This window comes from Psittacula echo, assembly GCF_963264785.1.
Source record: "Psittacula echo genome assembly, chromosome: 3".
Lineage (NCBI taxonomy): Eukaryota > Metazoa > Chordata > Aves > Psittaciformes > Psittacidae > Psittacula > Psittacula echo.
The window spans coordinates 104,473,267-104,493,897 of record NC_137736.1 but is presented as its reverse complement, the minus strand read 5'-3'; the positions used below and the strand labels follow the sequence as shown (position 1 = coordinate 104,493,897).

Genomic DNA, 20,631 nt, shown 5'->3' with positions numbered 1-20,631 from the left:
TATAAACTTAATATTTTTTCCTTAAAATGCTCATGTGTTTATGTACCTGTCAGTCATTGTAATTTAAAAATTCATATATAGAGTGAAAGAATTTCCAAGAAAACCAATGATAGAGATCGCCTCCATGTAGTATGGAACTTCAGCTATGTGTTATTTTTTAAGTCATACTTAGGTCATGCTTTGGTGCCTACATTACACACAAAACCATCAAAACCACCAAAACCACTACTGATATATTTAACACTGGTAAAGTGACTGCAGTACTAAACAGGATAAAAAAAAATACTCTTTCCAAGATACAACAGCATTCCTGGAGTTCTGTCAAACCTGACATTGTTCCCTGCCCCAAAGTTCTTGTGATCTACTATCGAAAAAAATTAACTTTAGAAATCCACTTCTAAACAGAAATCTGAAATTCAAGGGAAAAATAAAGAGTGGAATTAATGAGTACTTAAGGACAAAGAAGAAAAAGCTTGGCAGAAGAGAAGATATTTTTGGTGCCTAACAATAAGTGGTGATGGGGAAAAGAATGGAGCATGAATTATAAGAGAACAAGAAAATGGCAGATAATTGATATAATGTAAGCCTTCTAATTTATACCCTGAACCCATATTCATCAAGATAGCAATAGGCAAAGGGCATTCATCTCAGGCCCAGAAAAGTAATTAAACATAACCCCCAGATCTTCACTGGAAGTTTGACACACAAATATCCAGAGGTCTAACTACCAGGCTTCAGTATTATTCAAAACCAAGCTAAATGCAATTTATGGATCTGCTATGCCTTACGTACTTATTGACATATTTAAACGCATATTTAAAAAAATCCATGACTCTATTAATCACTCCTGGAACTCCTTGGGCTTTTAGGGCAACAAAAGTAACAAGGGTTACATAACTCATATTGCTAATGCTATTTCAGAAATTTATGTAATATAAAAATCATTTTTCTTAAATAAATGCAACAGTAATTGCTAACACACCTCTGTATTATTTCACATTACTTAACAACATGCCAAGTTATGCTGTCTCTTAAACCAAAATAGCAAAGAACGTTTATGAAAAGTTACAGTTTGTGTACAACTGTGTATACAAGCTTTGGCCAAGCTTCCCCATATTATACCAATGTAATTCCACAAAAGTCCTTGCGGCTGTACCAGCATAACATATACCTGCACGTCTTGCGATGCCTGGGTATAATCACACCACATTAAAGCTGGCATGTGCTTTAATTTGTGTTTATGACAACCACACTGATAATATCATTGGAATCAACAGGAAAAAAAAAAAAAAAAATCAACATTTTGAACCAGCAACTCTCACAGCAGCATGGAATCTCCCTGGGATTTTGGACAATAGTAGCACCATCCCATAAGAGGCACCACAAAGGCTTTTTCCTCCAAAAATCATCCAGCAGAGAAACAATGGATCGTTTTCTCCACTTCAGCCTAAAAAGCAGTTTGTTGACATTGTGACCTCCAAGATACCAGATTTCACTCACATCCCTCCAACATTTAGCCCCAAATAATTTGCTTTACAGTAGCATCCTCTAAAACTGTGAAGAACTCTTTTCTCATCCTTTGCTTGCAGAAGCATTATTTCACCAGAACACCCAAGCAGGGACGTGCTGTCCCCACATCCCTGTGCTCCAGGGCACAGCACAACGTGCACCGAGGCTGTGGTGGCACCACCAGGGAGCCCGAAGGCCCAGTCGGCGACAAGGCACAGGCCGACAAGTCCCGCCAAGCGGGGCTGAGGTGAAGCACCACCAACGCCCTTTTTTTCCCGCTGCCGCCCTTCCCCCTGTGGGGCACCACACGGCACGGCACAGAGCAGGCTCAAGCCACATTTGGAAGCGGACTCTCCCGTTCACGCTACAGCTGCAGCTTCCGCGGCCATTCGGCACGGGCGGGGGCCCAACCCCTTCCCCCCCAGCCGCCATGCTCGGAATGGCGCTGCCGCCCGGCCGCGGTGGAGACGGAGCCGCAGCGCTGCCGCTGGCGGCCCAGAAAAAGCGGCGCCTCCCTCAAGAGACGGCGACTGCCGGGGCGCGCGGAGCTGCTTCCCGCCCCCACCCCCAACAATGGCAGCAGCGCGCGCCCAGCCCGAGCCCGCCTTTTCCAGGAGCCCGCGCGCTCCGGGGGGCAGGGCTCGCGCCCCGGACAGCGCCCGGAGGTGCGCGCGCGCGCCGCCGTGACGTCACTGGCTGGCGGGCGGAGCCGGCACACGAGAGGGCGGGCGGTAGCTAACGGCTCATGGGGCGGCAGCGCCACCTGGCGGCCAGCGGTGCGCCCGACGGCGCCCCCTGGCGTCCCGGCAGGGAAGGGCGCCCCCGGTGTGCGCGGGGGAAGTGGTCGTTTCCGTGGGGCGCAGTGGCGGCGGCGCTGAGTGAAGGGCCCGGGGAGTCCGCTGCTCCTCCCCTTCCCACTGCCGGGGCCGCCCGCACGGGCTGTCTGAGAACGGCCGCGTCGGCTGCGCGCACTAGCGGGAGCCATTCCTCCAGAGGGCGACGCTGAGCACCAGAGCCGCCTCCCGCCGGCCCTGCGGGAGCGGCAGCGCCGACCCGACCCCATTGTCTTGAGGGCGGCGACCCCAACGGCCGCAGGGGCGAGTGTAAAGAGCCGTCGGGGAGCCAGGGCCGTGAAGGCCGAGCTGCCCTCCCGCATCGCTCCTTCCCCGCCTCGCTCCTTCCCCGCGCTTTGCGCTGGTATAACAACTGCCAGAGCTGGGGCTGGCCTTGCTCCTTCATGAAATGACCCTTCCATGGGGCCGTGCCTCTGTTTCCTCAGTGTGAAAGACCGCTTGAGCTGGGAAGACCTTCACGCAGAGCTGGTGCGTGGAGCCTGCTGCTGCCTTGCCTGCACAGCCAAGCAGAGGTAGACAGGGCTTAGAAGTAATATAAAGACAATCAACTCTTCAGAAGTTCTTTTGCCATTGCACACAGTAGTGGAAGCTACTTCTTTTAAATTCAAAGCTACAGCTACAGCAATTCAGGCATTACACTTGAAAAGGGCTAACTGCAGTCCTAAATAGTTACACACCTTTCTGGAAATTAAACCCACAATGTTCAACGCAGACAATCTACCCCCTTGCAATACCTGGCACATGTCAGAATAAATCACGCTGTCTAGATCAAGACTGATTCTGTTCAGCTTCAGAAAAACAAGTCAAATCTGAGATCTGGTTACATTGCCTGGTTTTCAGGAGTCTTATGAAGAATAGAAACTGCATGGGTAACACCAGACAGTTATAAATGTAAAGGTTATCCGTATTACCCAAGCTAGGCAACACTGGCACACAACTCTGAACTTGTAATTGCATTTGAACCATTAGACTGTACTGCAGTTTGCCTTGGGACAGTTGGTTGCTCTTCAGCGGTGAGACAGCCTGAGCTCAGCTCTGATATCTGAACACAAAAGGAGACTTTAGACGAGAGAAAACTCTTCAAACTCCTAGATTTCAGCACAGCTCAAGACAAAAATATCTAAAATAAGGCATTTCTGAAAACAAGTTTTGCTTGTTTGGTTCGATGTAACGGGCCTTAGTAGGCAGTTTTGGACAGTCTCACTTTTTGTCTTTCTGGTGATATGAAGAGATTTATCTTTGAAGTCTGTTACATTTTGAGGCATGAAAGGGAAGGATGTGGGGAGGGAAGAAGAATATAATCTCTGGATGCTGGAAGCCGAAGTCAGGCTGCAATCACAGATCCTTTAATTACCAAGAGTAAAGTCTGGCAAAGCATCAAGATCCAGATTTGGAGGATCAGCTTCCTATTGTGACATCATGAGACTCCGGAGAAAATGGTAGAACAGAGAATCAAGGCTTTGAAGCCTGAATTTGAATCATGTTACAGTACAGCTCCTAGTGCCAGGGGAACTTAACTTCAATTGTGGTTCTTTGTCATTTGAATCAATACAAATGCTAATAAATAAAATGCCAATCTGTATTCTTCCTTAATAAATAAAAAGCATATTGGAACACATCAATCAAACTATTTGTAAATACCTTTTAGAAAACAGTTCTTTTAATTTTTCCTTCAGGATGGTCTAGTTTTCTAATTTCATTGACTTTTTGTAATAGACCTTTCCTAAGTATTCATTATCAGAATGTATAGTTTTAATTTTTTCCTCCTTCCATCATATTTTAATGGTACTTATACGTAATTATACTTTAAGTAATTATTTTGTATTTTCTTTTCTATTTTTTTTTTTTTTTACTTGGTGTTTTAAGAGAACAAAATCATACTCTTCTCTCTTGGTGTTGCTCAACTGCTGTGACATTTTCCCCACAACTTTTGAGTATTTTCAATAGTTTCAAGCCAGTTTGAACAGATGGGAAGAAATATCAGAGAGATTTGAACTTTTTCAAAGTTTAATCAAATTTTCTGGCTGGATAGACACAGGAGACTCAAATGATGGCCCACTGTAAGCTAAGGATGAGGTATCAGCCCATATAATTTCTGAGAAGCTGCCAATGACTGACTGTGTGCTAACTGTCCAGGCAGTGAGAAAATACTGATAGCTAAACCTCATGTTGTCTCTTTCCAGATCACAGGATTTGGGGACATTGTGGGGAAAGGGAAATAGAGAAGACATCAGTAGGTGTGGAGAAAATAGTGGGAGGTGGAAACAGGAGGTAATGCAAAAATGTTAGGAAAGGAATGAAGATAGGCTGAGAAAGTTGGGGCTGTTCAGCCTGGAGAAGAGAAGGCTGCGTGGAGACCTCATAGCAGCCTTCCAGTATCTGAAGGGGGCCTACAAGGATGCTGGGGATGGACTCTTCATCAGGGACTGTAGTGACAGGACAAGGCGTAACGGGTTAAAACTTAAACAGCGGAAGTTTAGATTGGATATAAGGAAGAAATTCTTTACTGTTAGGGTAGTGAGGCACTGGAATGGGTTGCTCAGGGAGGTTGTGAATGCTCCATCCTTGGTGGTGTTCAAGGCCAGGCTGGATGAGGCCTTGGGTGGCATGGTTTAGTGTGGGGTGTCCCTGCCCATGGCAGGGGGGTTGGAACTAGATGATCTTAAGGTCCTTTCCAACCCTGACTATTCTATGATTCTATGATTCTATGAATGGAGTATGGCAGAAGAGCACCGAGAGGTGGGGAATGGATCGGGCAGCAGCCGGAGGTGCTGAAAGGGGTGAGCTGGGAGGCATTACTTCTGCAGAATGTCAGTGTGGTAATCCTAAATCTGAAAACCACTCTGGAACAATACTTTTCTGAGAGTATCGTGGGGTGATCAGGTGAACTCTGCAGAAACAGTAGGACAATAAATTTTCATGTCCTAACCTGAGACACTTGATTTTATAAAAGGCACTTTTTCCATCATGAGGGAAATTAGTCCCTGATCAAGAAACTGAAGAAAAATACTTTGTGAGGGAGGTAATACATGGTTCAGTTCTGATTTGATGATTTTATAAGCTTTATGTCACTCATGCCACATGTTATATTTTGGTTTGTGTTTTTAGTTTGGGTTGTTTGTGGGGTTTTTTGTTTTGGTGTTTTGTTGTTGTTTGTTTGGTTTTGTTTTTTTTTTTGTTATATTTTTTCCAAAGGGGTTTCTCAACAGCTTCTGCTTAGGTGTCAGTCTAATGAATTCAGAGCCTCAATGAATTCAGTCAACTTCATGAGAAGCCCATCTATAGTGGCCAAGGACCAAGACAGGGATGTAGTTAGTTCCTTTCTGAATGTCAGCCAGGGTGAAGTGTAGTGGGTTAAGAACAGTAATGTAGAAGGAAAAAAATATTTTATGTGGCAAAATTGCAGCAGATAAGTACGTAATTAAAAATCTTTTTCTAGAAAAAAAAATCATTAGGAGTGAGGAAGTAAATTAAAGATACCTGTAACTAAAATGTAACTAAAGATACTGTTTCACACAAGCAGGTTTTGGTTTTTTTAAGAAAGGAGGTTTGAATTGGTTGAAGTTGAAGGGAGGTGGGAGTAAGTTTGAGTATGCAGTTGAAATCAGAAATATCATTATACTGGGTGACTAGATAAAACTGGCTCCAAGTATCATTTATAGTACATGTACATTGTTCATTTTTAATGTTTTGTATCGCATGTTTGAGAGGGCTTACAAGTTGCTGCATTTCAATTATAAGAAGCCTGTCAAAATGACACAAGAACAGTGATCATAGAACAAATAAATCTCCTTGTGCAAATTTTTGGAAGTGAGAGAAATCAGTGAAGAGGCACATTTTTCTTTTCATTGTGTAAGTCTCTAAAATGCCTGTACTTAATCAGATGGGATCTCCCTCTGGAGCTCTTCAAAGACATCAGTGTCTTTCCTGTGACTCTGTAAGGAATTTATGTGCTTCATTTGACAGACTGCTTTCTCTATAATGAGGAAACTGGATATGTTCCCTAACACCTAGGTCCAGATAATATTCTGCTGATGTCTTAACTCCATGTTGAGGCAAGATCTGGTGTGCATGATCTCTACTCCCGCTCCCTCTTGTCTTCCTCCCACATCCCTGGTTTATCTGGAAAGAAAATTAAACTATGAGAGCAGGCAGCCTACTCCACCAGGCCCAGTGGAGGATTAGGAACCACAGATATTTAAATATCTAAATTTTAGATTAAAATTAATTGCTTTAATCACAGAGGTCAGATTTCACTTCTCCCTCCCTGATAAAACCGGCAACAGCTTTCAACCTGAAGAAGTGTATAGTCTTGTAGATAAAGTTTTGAATAAGCCACAGGATGACACTTACTGCAAGTCACTCCTCCATGCTTCTTTCTTTTTTCCACCACTTTTTGTTTGGTAAACTGGTATATATGTTTCTGCTACCTGCCTATGCTAAAAGCTGGATTATTGGTTGCGCTGTTATAATAATCTGTTGTAGTTAATGCTCTTTTTCCTCTAAATGGCAAAATACCCATAGCAAATGTAGAAACTAAGAAGCTGAAAGAAGTAGGTGGAGTTTAAATGATGAATTTAAGATCCTCACATAATGCACAAGAACAGTCATCTGTCTGTGCATGCATATGTTCCTTGATCCCTTTCTAATTTATGTAGTATGTGTTTTGTCTTACATTTTTAATTATTAATGCTAGTTATCTGCTTAAAGTTTTCAGAATTCTAACTGTATTTATTCTTTCAGAGATCAGAAACAGACACAAATACCATGTGAGTGATCAATAACACTTTTAGAAACTTAACAATTCATGACATTTGTAACCATTAATGGTATTTGTAAACAGCTGAAGCCCTGTCTTTTTAGAATAAAAAAACCCCAAAAAACTAATGGTGAAGTATGTGGAAATATTGTATTATTACTGCATAATAATTGACTTTCATATTTTGCTCCCCTTGGACACCTTTATGAAGGTTCGTTTTCATGGCTTTTTTAATCATAAACAGAAACAGAATAGTGATTATAGATTTTAGCATGTCCTTTTTAGCTTTGGAAAAAGGTAACTCAGTTGTCAAAATCAACCATGTTGATTCTGTGAAACAAATCTGTTTGATCTCAATTTTGAAGAAAAGTTGCTTTGATAAAGCAGCCTTAGGCATCATTCTTGGAGGAAAAGAATAATTTCTGTATCCCCAGAGAATGTAACCACATTGCTTATACCAGATAAATATTTTCGTATAGCACAGATGTTGAAAAATGTGGCCTAGAGCTCAGAAAAATCTGTCTTACTGTAAGAGTATGATGGTCACTAAATAGGAATGACTACTGTGACCAGAGCCTTAAGGTTCAGGCATGGTGCCCATTCCTTGCTTCAGACATCTTCTGCTAGAATGAGGGGTGTTGAGAGAGGGGAGTGATCTGTAGCAGCTACTTCTATAAACCTACAGGAATTTTGCAAAATCTTCAAGACACAAATGCACTAAAGATGTTCTGAGGCAGATGAAGCTGTAATCATGAGCCTGTCCTGGTGTTTCACCATGCAGAGGTTTACCCTAACAGTTATTGACTTCCAGTTCTAATACACATTATATTTTGAATACTTTAATGTTATTTACACTTGCGGGGCTCTTTGTGAAGTACCATAACTGAAAGCATTTGAATATTCTGTTTATGAATGTTTAGGTATTTGGTGAGCTTTATTTATATTTAGAAAAGTAACGGTTGTTAAAAAGAATGGCAAAACATTGTTTGGGTTTATTCAGAGAATTTTAAGAAAGACAAAAAAAACCAATCCCAACCCTGCTGGTGTATGATGATCAGAAGTGATATTTTCTATTCACAATTACTTCAGTTCCATGCGATATGAAATACTTTAGCAAAACTCCATCATCCACAAAAATCCACATAAAAAGATCTATTGACATAACTCTGGCAAATAACTGAAAAGAAACTATTCCTAACCTAATTCAAGGTGGGCAGGATTTCAATTAGTTCCTCCAATTATGTACTTCAAACAAAGTTTAAAAAGCGTATTTTGAAATGCAAGACAGTTAACAATAGCAATAATAAGCAGAATCTTCTTAGCACAATGCAGTATAATGTAAAACTGCAAGACTTGCAGGTTTAAGAAGATACCCTTGTGGAAAAGGCTTTATGTGCTGCATTAGCACTTGGGCTACATCCAGGACAAAATTTGGAAGGACCATAGTTTGTATTTTACTAGTTTGTTTTAATCCACTTGAGGATGTTAAAACAGTGGCAAGCTCTCCCAATGGCTCTCCAATCCTGCTCACCTCTGTATAGTCCTGTTGTGATATTGGCACCATATTTAAAGAAACAAAAACCAAACAGAAGCCCCAAACAACAAAAGAAATGGGCTACAGCACACTTAAGAGTGAGAATGTGCATAAACTTATTAATATATAGTTTAGCTTTCCTGGAAAAAAAGCTGGATAGACAATATAGAAACCAGCGTAGTTGCAGCCCCCCTAACGTGTGCTTGAATATAAAATTTAAAATGCCAAAGTGATAGCAATTTCATTTGGAATCTAAGTAAGTGATGAGTTTGTTTTAATTTAATTGATATTTGTCAATTCATCAAACTTGAATTACTTTTCAAGGACAGCTTAATTTTGACAAGCTTCCTCTGGGGAAAATACCTTTACTTGCCAGTTAAGCTACACAAACCTTTTAGTCGCCCACCTAGCAAGCTGCTGGAGGCTCCTGACATACCACACCCTGGCTAAGGAATCATTCACTGTCATGGAGGATTCTGAATCTTTGGGGAGTTTTTTTCTGAACTGGAGTAGCCCCAAATTTAAAAATAATTACTTTTACCTTTGCAAAACTGAATGCATTTATCTGTCACATTACCTAGAAGGTTTGGGGTTCTTTTGTTATATACTGCCAATTTTAAATTGGATGCAAAACCTGAATTTTCCTTCTTAATTTTGTCCAGTTTTCAACCTTATACTTTTGTGCTCTTTCACATTCATTTTAATTTGCATTGGAATTAAATGTTGTGCATCCTGAGCTGCTTGTGTGACCCCTCCTTAGCATTTGCACACAATTTCCAAATAAGAACACACATCAAGAAGGCCTAGTCTTTTTTTAGCTTAAATATCTGCATTTCATTTAATGCAACTTAAACCCATCTTTGTAAAAACTTTATACAAAACTGGAAACATTGTGCATGAGAGAAGGTGATCTGGGATAAAACCTGTGAATGAATACATTACAACTTATAGCAATTCTGACTATTTTAGAGTTTGCTGTTATTTATTGTTTGTATTAATGGTGAATTATTTAAAGAAGTTTTATATGAGAACATTGAAGTGGCACTTTTAGAGTTTCCTGTCTGTCATTCACAAGCAAAATACAGGCTTTGTCATGTCTGAAAAGTTTAGTTTCAAAAACATTTTCTGAACCTGCTTAATGCATTTTTGCCTTACTTCAGAGAGAACTGAGTTTGTCCCTGCTTGCTTGGAATACTGGGGGTTTCCCGTGAAGGCTTTTGAAACCTGTTTCTCTCCTTTAGCATTCCTTTACTTATTTATTTATTTTTATTTACTTCGGTGGCATTGTATGTTCCTCAAGATAAGACTAAAACTGTTAAGTCCTTACAAGGCTTGGACAAATCAAGATAGCAGGTAATCTGCACTATACAAAACGTAAAATGGATGGCTATCTTGACAGCCCTCTTGCATAAGAGATACATGATAATATTGCAACTTCCATTAAAAAAAACCCCAAAAACATGAACAAAAAAACCAGAGTTTGTAGAGTATTTTTGTCTTCCAGAGGTAATCTTTTTAGGTTAGTCATCTTCTGTCTCCAAAACTTGATTTTTTCAATATATCTACACTTATTTATAATATCTTAGTAAACTTCGATAATAAAGCAAATAAAAGTACACCTTGAAAACTCTCAGAATCTACACCCTTAGTTGCATAAATACCGGGTACTCTGCTTTCTCTCATTACAAGCACTGACCTTGGTGAGGCATGATGTTAATGAAAAGCAGTCTCTAGTTCCTTTTTTCTAGTTACTGGCTTTGTGCTCTTTTTGTTGATGTATAATATACCTATTATAGAATGAAATACATACAAGTTGCAGTGTTGTTCCTTGGCAGGCTTAGCAGGTGTTTTTGACATTTTAATTTAAGGAAATCCATCCCCAGACTAACTGCAAAGGCTTTTGCTATAGTGCAAAATCATCATTACATAGCTACTGAAATTTCACCATTATACTGTTTGAATAGGAACAATAAATACTAACTGCAAATCTTACAGTGGGTTATATACCGCATCACTAACTACTTCATCACAAAGATGAGATTAAGGCCAGACAACATTTCTTTAATACACAGTATAAATAAGCTGTTAAATCTCTGACACTGAAAATTACCTATTCTAGACCCAATTTTCGAAACATTGGATTGAAAATCTAACTGCCAGAGACACTAGTAAAACAATCCAAAAGTCTGGTGAGATATTACTGAAGTTTATTTCTGGAAGAAAAATGTTCCAAATACAGGGGCTGGCCTCAATGTCCTCTTCATTTTCTTTCTGGAGAACTCCCAGCTAATTCAGAGGAGGTTTCCCTTTGCTGCACTGCAGAAGTCTTAGCTCTGAGATAATTTAAAACTGGGCAAGACTTTCAGTTTTGACAAAAACTTGGATAGGTAAGAGCTGTCTATTTCCATTTTTATTAGAATTTGAAATATTCCACAGTTGGAGTGATTGTTAAGAAAACTCTTGAGGGTGATGACATTCTCTTCTACACAAATAACCACACAAGAATGTCATAAAATGAAATCTCAGATATATAATCCAAAATTTTCTACGAAGTTTGCTACATTTTAAAAAAGTTTTTATTTTTTTCTGAATTTGTTCCAAGCATGGAACTCAGCGTTAGCATAGATCTCTGGTTATATGATAACTGGTGGCAAGTACCAAAACGATCATAGGTCCCTGGGTATGTAAAATCATGACACTCTACGGTCCCATAGTACTACCAAGGAAATATGTCCATTACAGTATCAAGCTAACATTATTTTATTGGAATTTCACACAAAGAAGGACAGAAGGATTCTAGGTATAGCACTAGAGTCTGATTTTATTAACTGGGCATGAGTTACCTGTATGTCTTATGGAAGTGCCACAAAATTTCAAAAAATCATGAGGAAACTTGTAACTCATTTTTCTTATTCCTGCTCAAGAACTTTGACATATTATGAAATATACTTTGAAACTTTGCAAGGTTGTTAATTCCTAACATTCTGGGGTTTATGGTTTGGGAGGTTTTGTTTGTTTGTTTTTCGTGGGTTTTTTTGCTATACTACAGTTCAGTTGCTGGACTTGAAAAGCATACCAATTCCTCACCTATCAGCCAAACAAGCTTGAAAATACAACCCAGACTGGTCCTCTTATCTTTTGCTCAAGTTTCCAGTCTCAAGTTGTTCTGCTTCCTGCCCATCCCACAGTTTATCCAGAATCTCCATCTGCACCTTGAAAGAATATCTTAATTTCAATGACAAGCAGATTAACAGATTTCTGCACATTTCTTCTGGTTCCCCCCACCTAGGACCCAGTCTGTAATTGTCACAGGTACCTGTTCCTGTGCTCTGACAGGAATGTGGTTCATCAGAGCCTTGACTTAGACAGGGCTTATTTTCTGTTGACTTCTGCTCTGCTTCTGTAGAGCTATATGAAACACTTGAATGCTCTTACATGGCACAGGTTCCAGATATTTTAAAATATTTGTAAAGAAGAATCTTGATAAACTTCTTTCATGGGCTTAATGCAACTATACATGTTTTTTATAAATTATTTTTATGCTTTCTGGCAAGAGCAGTAGTAATGTTGGTGTTTCCTGAGGTAGCCATGTGATTCTGAAGTATTCAAATACACAACAAATGAAGGAGTCAGTATCTGAAAAAATCATAACCCAAGTTACATATGATGTGTACTCTCTTTATGTAGTATAATACACTACTTGTGTTTACTATTTATTCTCCTGAAGCTTTATATATAAATATAAACTATGCACTAATACTTACGAACAGGCTAAACCAGGAGTTCCCAAAATTTTGTTCATGGGACCTCTTAACACATGCATGTGGGACAAAAATGAGGCTGTACAACATGATTCAGCAGCAGCACAGTTATCTTCTCAGTAGGATAGCTACAGCTAGGATGGGCAGAATAAAAGCTTTGTCAGACATGAGTGGCAAATAGTCGCACTTTGGAACCTGATAGCCTAAAGATTTTTCATAATGTTATGAAAATTACTTAAGGACCAGAGTTCTACATGTTAACATGAACAGCGCGAGGGTTTCACACTGTGCAATGCAATGCAACTCAATAACCTCACTTTCTGTAATTTGATATTGCCTAATTCAGCAGCAAGCTGAAAGGTACTTTGTAAATTCTCTGAAGGAGTTTGAAAGTCAAGGGGGGTTGTCTTTTTGAGTAATTATCTGATTTTCTTCATTAGTTGTCCAGAATTTTAGCTTTCTCAGAATCTCACTATATAGGTAATATATACCATATACACTGTGTGCTATACATTTTTGGAGAGTGATGATATTCTGCACCACAGATTATTTCAAACTGCATGAAGGGTCAGCTGCAGAAAAGCCCTCTGAATTTTCCGAGTGCTAGTCCTCCTGTCACATGGAGGTTTATCAGCTTTCTTTTGAAAAAGGACAGATTTTGTCCCCTTGTATTACAACTTTTCTTTGAGAGTCCCAATCCGGGACTGCTGAAAATAGTTCATAAGACATTTTTTACAAAACCAGAGTGCTTGTGTTTTCTCTGAAGTCAACCCAGCAGCCACTGATAGCTGCTGAAGGCAGTCCTGTGATGTGAAAGACAGGTTTCTACTGATGGCAAGAAAGTGCATCTTTTCTGGGAGAGTATACTTTTGTTTTTAATTCTCTAATGAACAGTGAATGATGCATGTTTATTAAAACATGCAAGCAGCATGCAACTACACTGAAGGGATAAAGGGCAGTCATTTTGATATTATCTACATTTTCCTACATTATTCCAATATACCAGTTCTCTTCAATATGATCTTTCAGCATATCTTTAAGTTACTGTTCCTGTTATAACTTTACTGTTATTTTCCAAAGTTCCTATAATTTCACAGTAATGCAGCTAATTTCCACTGAAGAAACAAATATGTATAACTCACTCTATTCATAATAAGGACATAACAAATTAGAAAAAAATGTACCCTATACAAAAAATGCTATGTTCATCATTAGTCCCTCAAATTTGCAAAATTAATATTTTTTAACCTAATAATTAAAGTCCCTAAGTCAGCATTCATCTGACTTTATTATTAAAAGCTGTTGTAGTTATGTATTGACTAATAATAATGCATTATTGCTAAAGTAATCATCAGTTCCCCAACTCATTTTCCAAGCAGGCAGAAAACAAGCGTAAACACTAGAACTTTTGCAAAGTTCAACTCACAGTGTCTTCACCTATGAGCTCTAGAGAATGTGTAATTTTAATACAGAAAGTGCAAACCTCACAGACACACAAAAGAAATTAGAATTCACAAAGCTCAGTACATCACTCCTGTCTTAGACAAGTAATTTCCCATTCTCCTCTCCTCAGCTCCTACTCTGTTCTCCATAGATATTGTTATTTCAGCACTTAGCTCTCCTACCTGGATAGATATTCCATGTCTGCAGAAGATGAACAAAAAGGAGATAATAATAACAACCGTATTATTCCTCATGAAGAAGTCATGACAAATTTGAAACCCTTCTCCTCCCCTAGTTTTAGAGTCTCAGTTTCATAAGGTAAAGATAAGAAAAAATTTCCCAAGTATGGGAGGAATGGGAGAAGGAATTTGTGCTTCACTCTAATATGTTCTTTTCTAGTTTTTGCTCTTGTACAACTGAATTAGAGAAGAAGAAACTGTTGCAGGGCAATTTTCAGATAGCTTAAATTCCACCTCTGTTGCAGTGCCTCATTAATGAAAACAGTAAAGTACCTCTCAGAAAAGTGCTTCAGAGTGGCTAAGCAAGGCACTGAGCAGGAATACAAGAGGTACAAGGATTTAGCAGAGTTTAAGCTATTCAAGTGTAAGGGCAGGAAGTTTATTTTGGCAGGCCCAGTTACTGATCATAGTTGTAGGCTTGACTGCTGCTCTGTTTTGATCATGTAAATTGAATGAACTCAGTCTAATCTGAATAAAGCAAATTCATTGTCAGAGACTTAAAAAATTCTGATTCCTTTCCCACTGGGTATGATTACTTGATTAAAATAGTTACAAGCCACACAGAAGAATACATATCATTTAAGGAATCATAACTTCAAAGAATATGGCTTTGAATAAATTTTTTGTGTGTTTATCTCCTCCTGCAGGTCTTGTCTATTTATCTTGTCTTGCTATTTTGGTGAATTTCTGGTGCTTGTGAAAAGAAGAATGAAAACACAAGCCAGAAGCAGACAAAATACAGGACAGATGCTATGGAAACTTCCGTATTACATCTCAGCAAATTATTCCAGCCTGAATCTGAACTCTCATGATCTAAGGTGATACAATGATTATTAAACTTGTCACTCAGTAATTATTGTATAATAAGGATAAAATTTACCTAACTGTAGTACAAGGATGGAACAAGGAAATTAATGAAAATAAGTGAATAATCAAGGAAAAAGAAACTGGAAAGACAAATCATCCATCTTCCTGCCAGTAAAAGGCTGTTTTCTGTAACCATTTCCAGAGTTCAGCTGCCTGAGCTTTAAATGTCAAAAGCAATGGAGCTTTCACAAATCTCCTTTAGAATACTCCAGTTTTACTTCAAACAAAGATTTACTCATGGTGAAAGGTGACGGCACAGCTACCCCATTAACACTACCCAGTGCTGTATACAGAGACAGGGTCTCCTGACACTGTACTGGCTGCTCCCATGACTGTGCAGCCTCCTCCAAAAGTCTTTGAGTTTATAGTCTGAAGGCGAAATCCCAACAAAGATAGTCATTGTGAATACTACCTTAATTACCTAAAATTATCTCTTTGGGTCATCTTGTCTCTCTTACTCCTAGGGAGTGGTACTCACTCTTTGACCCAGTGAACAAGGTGATACTTCACCGCAAATATTAGATCATCAGCACCGTGCTTTAAACCAAAAAGCAGGTTTGGTTTAGATCATCCTAAGTGTGTTGAAAAAGGCATGATGTAAGTATGTGTACAACTCAAGCCCCATATAGGTCTCTCAGACTCCCGTGTAAGGAAGGGCTAGAAGATTTGATGCTCTGGAGCCTGACACGCAGCTCACCAGCTTACACAGCAGAGATAGTAGAGTGCAGGGGAAAGCAGTATGATGGATGCTCATTTCACGGATTTCTCCTTAAGCAGGAAGGACTCTTTTTTCTTTAAGAAACAGTTATTTTTGTAGGATTCTCCTGGAAGTTACACCTATATGCAGCACTTGCCAACACTTACATCTTAAACCTTTCTAGATATGTTTTAGAAAGCAGTGATTGTGTTCCATCAAGCAGCAGCTCTGAGAAGAGGACTAATTTGGAGAGTCCTGAAAGTCTAGTGGTGAGAGATATCCAGCATGTGGTCCTGGCACAGACACCAAGAGGCTGCAGAGGGACTGTGGAACACCTACCATGTCCCAATGGTTAGCTCTAAGCAGTTTCTTTCCAGCGTCTGGGCTTCCTGGCTTGCCCTCTTCTCTCTAATACAATAGAGGAAGCTGTGACAACTCACTTAATTGCTCTAAATCATATCAACAGTGAAAGAAACCTTTCTGGCTGTGACAGTAGCTAATATGGGCTCCCCAAAGAGATCCTTTGAAACTATCCCCGGGAGAATTTCCAGTTCACTGTCATGTTGGTAAGACTATGCTTACAACTTTGCAGCACCTTCTATGATTTCTATACCATCACTGAGGTGAGGGAAGATCCATGACAACTGAATTTGTCAAGGGTATGATTTCATAATACTTCTTTTTGCGTAGTATCTGTCAAATATCTTCCGTTTCTGACTTGTCTGAAGTGCTACTTCTGGAAGTAGCATACTGTTTTGAGACTATGTAAGCACAGAATTAAGATTGCTGATGTAAAGTCGCATAGTAGTTCCTGGTTAAATACGGTTATCAGCTATGTTCTGCTCAGTACAGTTAGAAGAAATGGCAATCTAGAAAAATCTTATGTTTCAGAAGCTATTGTAAATACTTTATTGCCACTGTATACTGAGCTGGCTGCATGCATAAAGAGAATATGTTGCTTAATATGAAGACTTGAAGTAAAACTAGCAGGGAGAATGGCTCAAGATAGTACTTCAGAGTTGCCGAAAAAACCGCTGGACAGAATTAAACAGTCAGGATCATAGAATCATTTAGGTTGGATGAGACCCTTATGATTGAGTCCAATCATTAACGCTGCCAAGTCCATCACTAAACCATATCCCTATGCACCATGTCTACATGTCTTTTTAAATACCTCCAGGGATGTCTTAACAACAATGCTACCTAGATCACCATCCTAAAAAGAAAAATGTGAACAATATTTCAGACATGTATATAGACTGGGTTTTAAATCTTCAAACTTTTGTTTCCCAGTTGAAATAGATCTTATTTTTAATTTAAGAACTCTATTTAGGCGTTAAATGTACCACTGATTATAGACTCCTGACAAGGAAAAAAAGGTTGCCCAATTTAGACTTGATGAGAAAGCACAGGAAATACATATGGGATTGGTCTAAGGGTGGAAACTCAGGGACCACACTGAATTCATAAATTGAACAGAAGTATCATTCATCTTGTGCCACTTAGAACAAGCAGATGCTGTATGTCTTTGGAAAAAGAGCTTTTCTTTAATGGGCACCATTGCATGAATTGTTTTCAGCAGTTTCTTCTGCTTGTGACAAAGTTGGCAGCATATACAAGTTGTATTTTTTCCATCTTCCTTCTACTTATTTACTGTTCAGTGTACTCGGAGATTTGTCTCTGTTTATATATTAGACTGAAACAAGAAGTTCAACAATTACCACTTAAATGCATGTAACAGCTATTAAGGAAGAGATTTGGACACTGGCTTTGCTTGGACTGCTTGCAATGGCCAGTGCTCCCCAGCCTGGAGAAGGTGACAGCCTTTCCTCCTTTCTAGACATAGAACAGTAGATTTGCAGTCAGTAACAAGTACATTTACTTAGGAATGCCCCTGCAGGGTAGATCCTAATCACTATTTCACTGTGAACTCTAGTAGCAAGGATTTAGCTAGGGTCTCAGTCAGGGTGTGATAGCCTGTATCTGTATGGCCAAGGAAATGTTTGTTACACTATTTTTACATCTAAGGCTTAGCAGTAATGGTTGCTTTTGAAAACATTTTTAGACCAAGCTGTCTTTATTTGGTTACTTTCCACTAGAAATACATTTTTCCATGGCCCCATTTCTAAATAATAGAAATAAGTAACTTGACAATGACATACATCTGCTTCAACCAGAGTAAGGGGGAGAGTTTTAGTCTGAATAGTAATGCATGACTGCTGCTAAAATTTGAGAGACAAGATAATCTTTTTTTTCAAATTCTTGGAGGCTTTCCTAGAATGATACATACTTATTTACATAGAAAAAAAATCAAACCCAGGACTGCATCATTGCATCTGTACAGTTTCTGAAATGTTTTGACACATTCACTGAGATTTACTAGGTAATTTCACATGCTTGTCTGGCAATTTATAATCCATTATTTTGCACCTACAAGCTGCATGCTTGAGTTTATTTTATGGCATAGGCATAAAGTAAACTAAGCGACAACAGCCCCTGGCCTCTCCCTTTTATCTATGGGAACGACCTTCAGTAAAAGGAATCCAAGGGATGTTGCATATGCATTTTGATATATATTTATATTAATGGGAATGTTTCTGAGTAAATGAGGAAGCAAGACTTGGCTTAGAGTAGAGTGACAATGCAATTATTTAATAAACCATGTGTCACACTAATCTCTCAGGGTCAGTATTGCATCAAAATGTGCACTTTTTTGAAACCATCTTTGGGCCTTGTTTTCATAATGTTAGCTGGTGAGAAAATAATTTAAGAATCTGGCTTTGTTCTCTGTAGGCTGATGTGTTTCTGCAGTAAACGTGGGATGTGTATGAAGTACAGCACAAAACTTCTACTCAGTTAAGGGCAGAATTAGTCCCTCCAAATTGGAAATAGATTAGTATTAAAGAGGAGAAGTAATTAAGTATTGTGTACCATAATTTTGATGTTATTGTGGACATTATAGACCAAATTCTTTTATTTAATCAAAAATCAATGAAGCTACTCTATGTTATAAAAGGAAAACCCATTTTTTTTCTGGAAAGGTTATACTTGGATGATTGTTACTACAGTGTGTTTTTAATTTTCTCTTAAAGCTTATGTTTTTGGTTTGGACATAGGTCTGTAGAGCATCATGAGGTGTACCAGCACAGATACAAAAAAACCTGTTTATTTTACTTTTTATATATAGACCAGATTGTAACCTGTCTTCCATATTATTTTAATGAAACAAGAATAGAGAAAACAGTATTTAGCAGAAGCAGTACTGTGGGTTAGGCGGCGCAGTGCTACAGTGCCACTACAGTAAACCTGAGCTCTATCCCTTTGGAACAGTCCATAGACACAGGGAATATATGCTGTACGTGGCATGACATATGATCTTGTAGGAGCATGGAAAACTGAGCCAATGTTCTCATTTTGAGAAGCAAGGGAAAACAGAAAACCAAATTTGAGTTTCAGTCTAATGTAAGTGTGGCCAACCTGAAGTAATAGATCTATGCAATAAAAAAACCTAGTATACTTTTACTGGAGGTTTTTATCCTTAATTATATAATTCACATCAATTACCACTGCATAACAATTTGCACAACTCCTTTTAACTAACCTTAAGTTATACCACTTATTTAAAACACACTTGGAACAAAAGAGTAGGTTGTATTACCTCCAGCTCCATGTGTTTTTCTTCCTTGTCATGGTACTTCAATTCCTTCTCAGAATGATCATCACAGTTTTCTAAATGACAGATGTGTGGATCCTTGGTAAGTTCGTGTTTAGCTTGCTTTCTTTGAGAAACATTCCTTCCATGAAGACAAGTGAAAAATGCCTCATACAGTGGCAGTTCCGTAAATGCATCATCATGTCTACCATCTGCTTCTTCCTCTTCAGATGAAAAATCACCTGCTTCTCCTGCCTCACAAATATGGAGTTTAGTGTTACCTTCATGGGATAAAAATTCAAAATCAGAAAATGTGATAGCACTTGGTTTGTGTTTTATGACTCTGATCTCATGACTCCTTTCTGGTTTCTTGTCTGAATTTTTTTCTGTTAGGACTGGCCATTCTGTGTGCAAGGGAAGGTGTAAAGGATCTTCCCTTGGCTTGTGCCCTGAAGAACAGAGTAATTCTTCACAAATGTGCTTTGTTTCAGACTGATCGGTGGCACAGACACACGCTGCAACCGTGCCAGATTGCAAGGATGTCTCACTTAGATCCAACAAGGATGACGCAGACAGCAAACTCAACTCAGGTTCCAGTAAAACATTCTGTAATTCAGATGGACTTGACTGTTTTTCTACCTTTCTTTGGTATTCTTCATACTTTGCTTCCCTTGGAGTCCCCAGGCATTTGGCAGTTGTAAGATAAGGTGAGCCCTGTTCTTCCTTATAGATATTAGTTTCCATTCCAATGAGTTTCATCCATCAAAGATCAGAATGACTTCATTCTTGATTTTCTTAAGAAACATAACTCTGCATGTGTAGCCAGGAAATCTGTTCTTATTTTTTCAAAGCCATGATCACACCATCATTATGAATGCCTGGATTCTCATACAAAACATCTAAATCCTCTCTACTCCTGGAAAAAAAAAACAACAAACAAACAAAAAACCAATGGTAACCTGATTGCAACAATAAAAGTGCAGCAACAAAAGGAATCCTGAAACATGAAATTCCCATATCAGATTTGCTTACCAGTCTCTTCAAAAATATGTGATGTATGCAGAATAAATGAACTTAAAACATGAGAACCTTGACTTGTTTACCTTAGAGACTAGGAAAGAACTGGCAACTGCAGAAATGGTTTTTAAATATTGACTTTATGCGGATTATTGACACAATGGTTCAGAATCATTCAAGGTGATGTTAGATTTCATTACCAAAACATGCCTCTGTTCACTATATATTTATTGTCTGTTAAATCACCAAAAGCTACTAAGATGTCATAGGGAAGAGCAAAGAACCAATGTAATTGACAG

At 38.9% G+C, this 20,631-nt stretch overlaps 1 protein-coding gene across 2 annotated transcripts in view; it reads right to left on the bottom strand.

Annotated features, from left to right (window-relative positions):
- Positions 1 to 20,393, bottom strand: part of STARD13 (StAR related lipid transfer domain containing 13) — a gene marked incomplete at both ends in the record, with an annotated part of 256,349 nt that extends 235,956 nt beyond the window's left edge. For both annotated transcript variants that reach the window (XM_080612400.1, XM_080612401.1), the window contains one exon: positions 19,322 to 20,393. In XM_080612400.1, the coding sequence (XP_080468526.1) occupies positions 19,322 to 20,074 (753 nt within the window). The remainder of the gene's footprint in view (positions 1 to 19,321) is intronic.
- Positions 20,394 to 20,631: the final 238 nt, after the last annotated feature.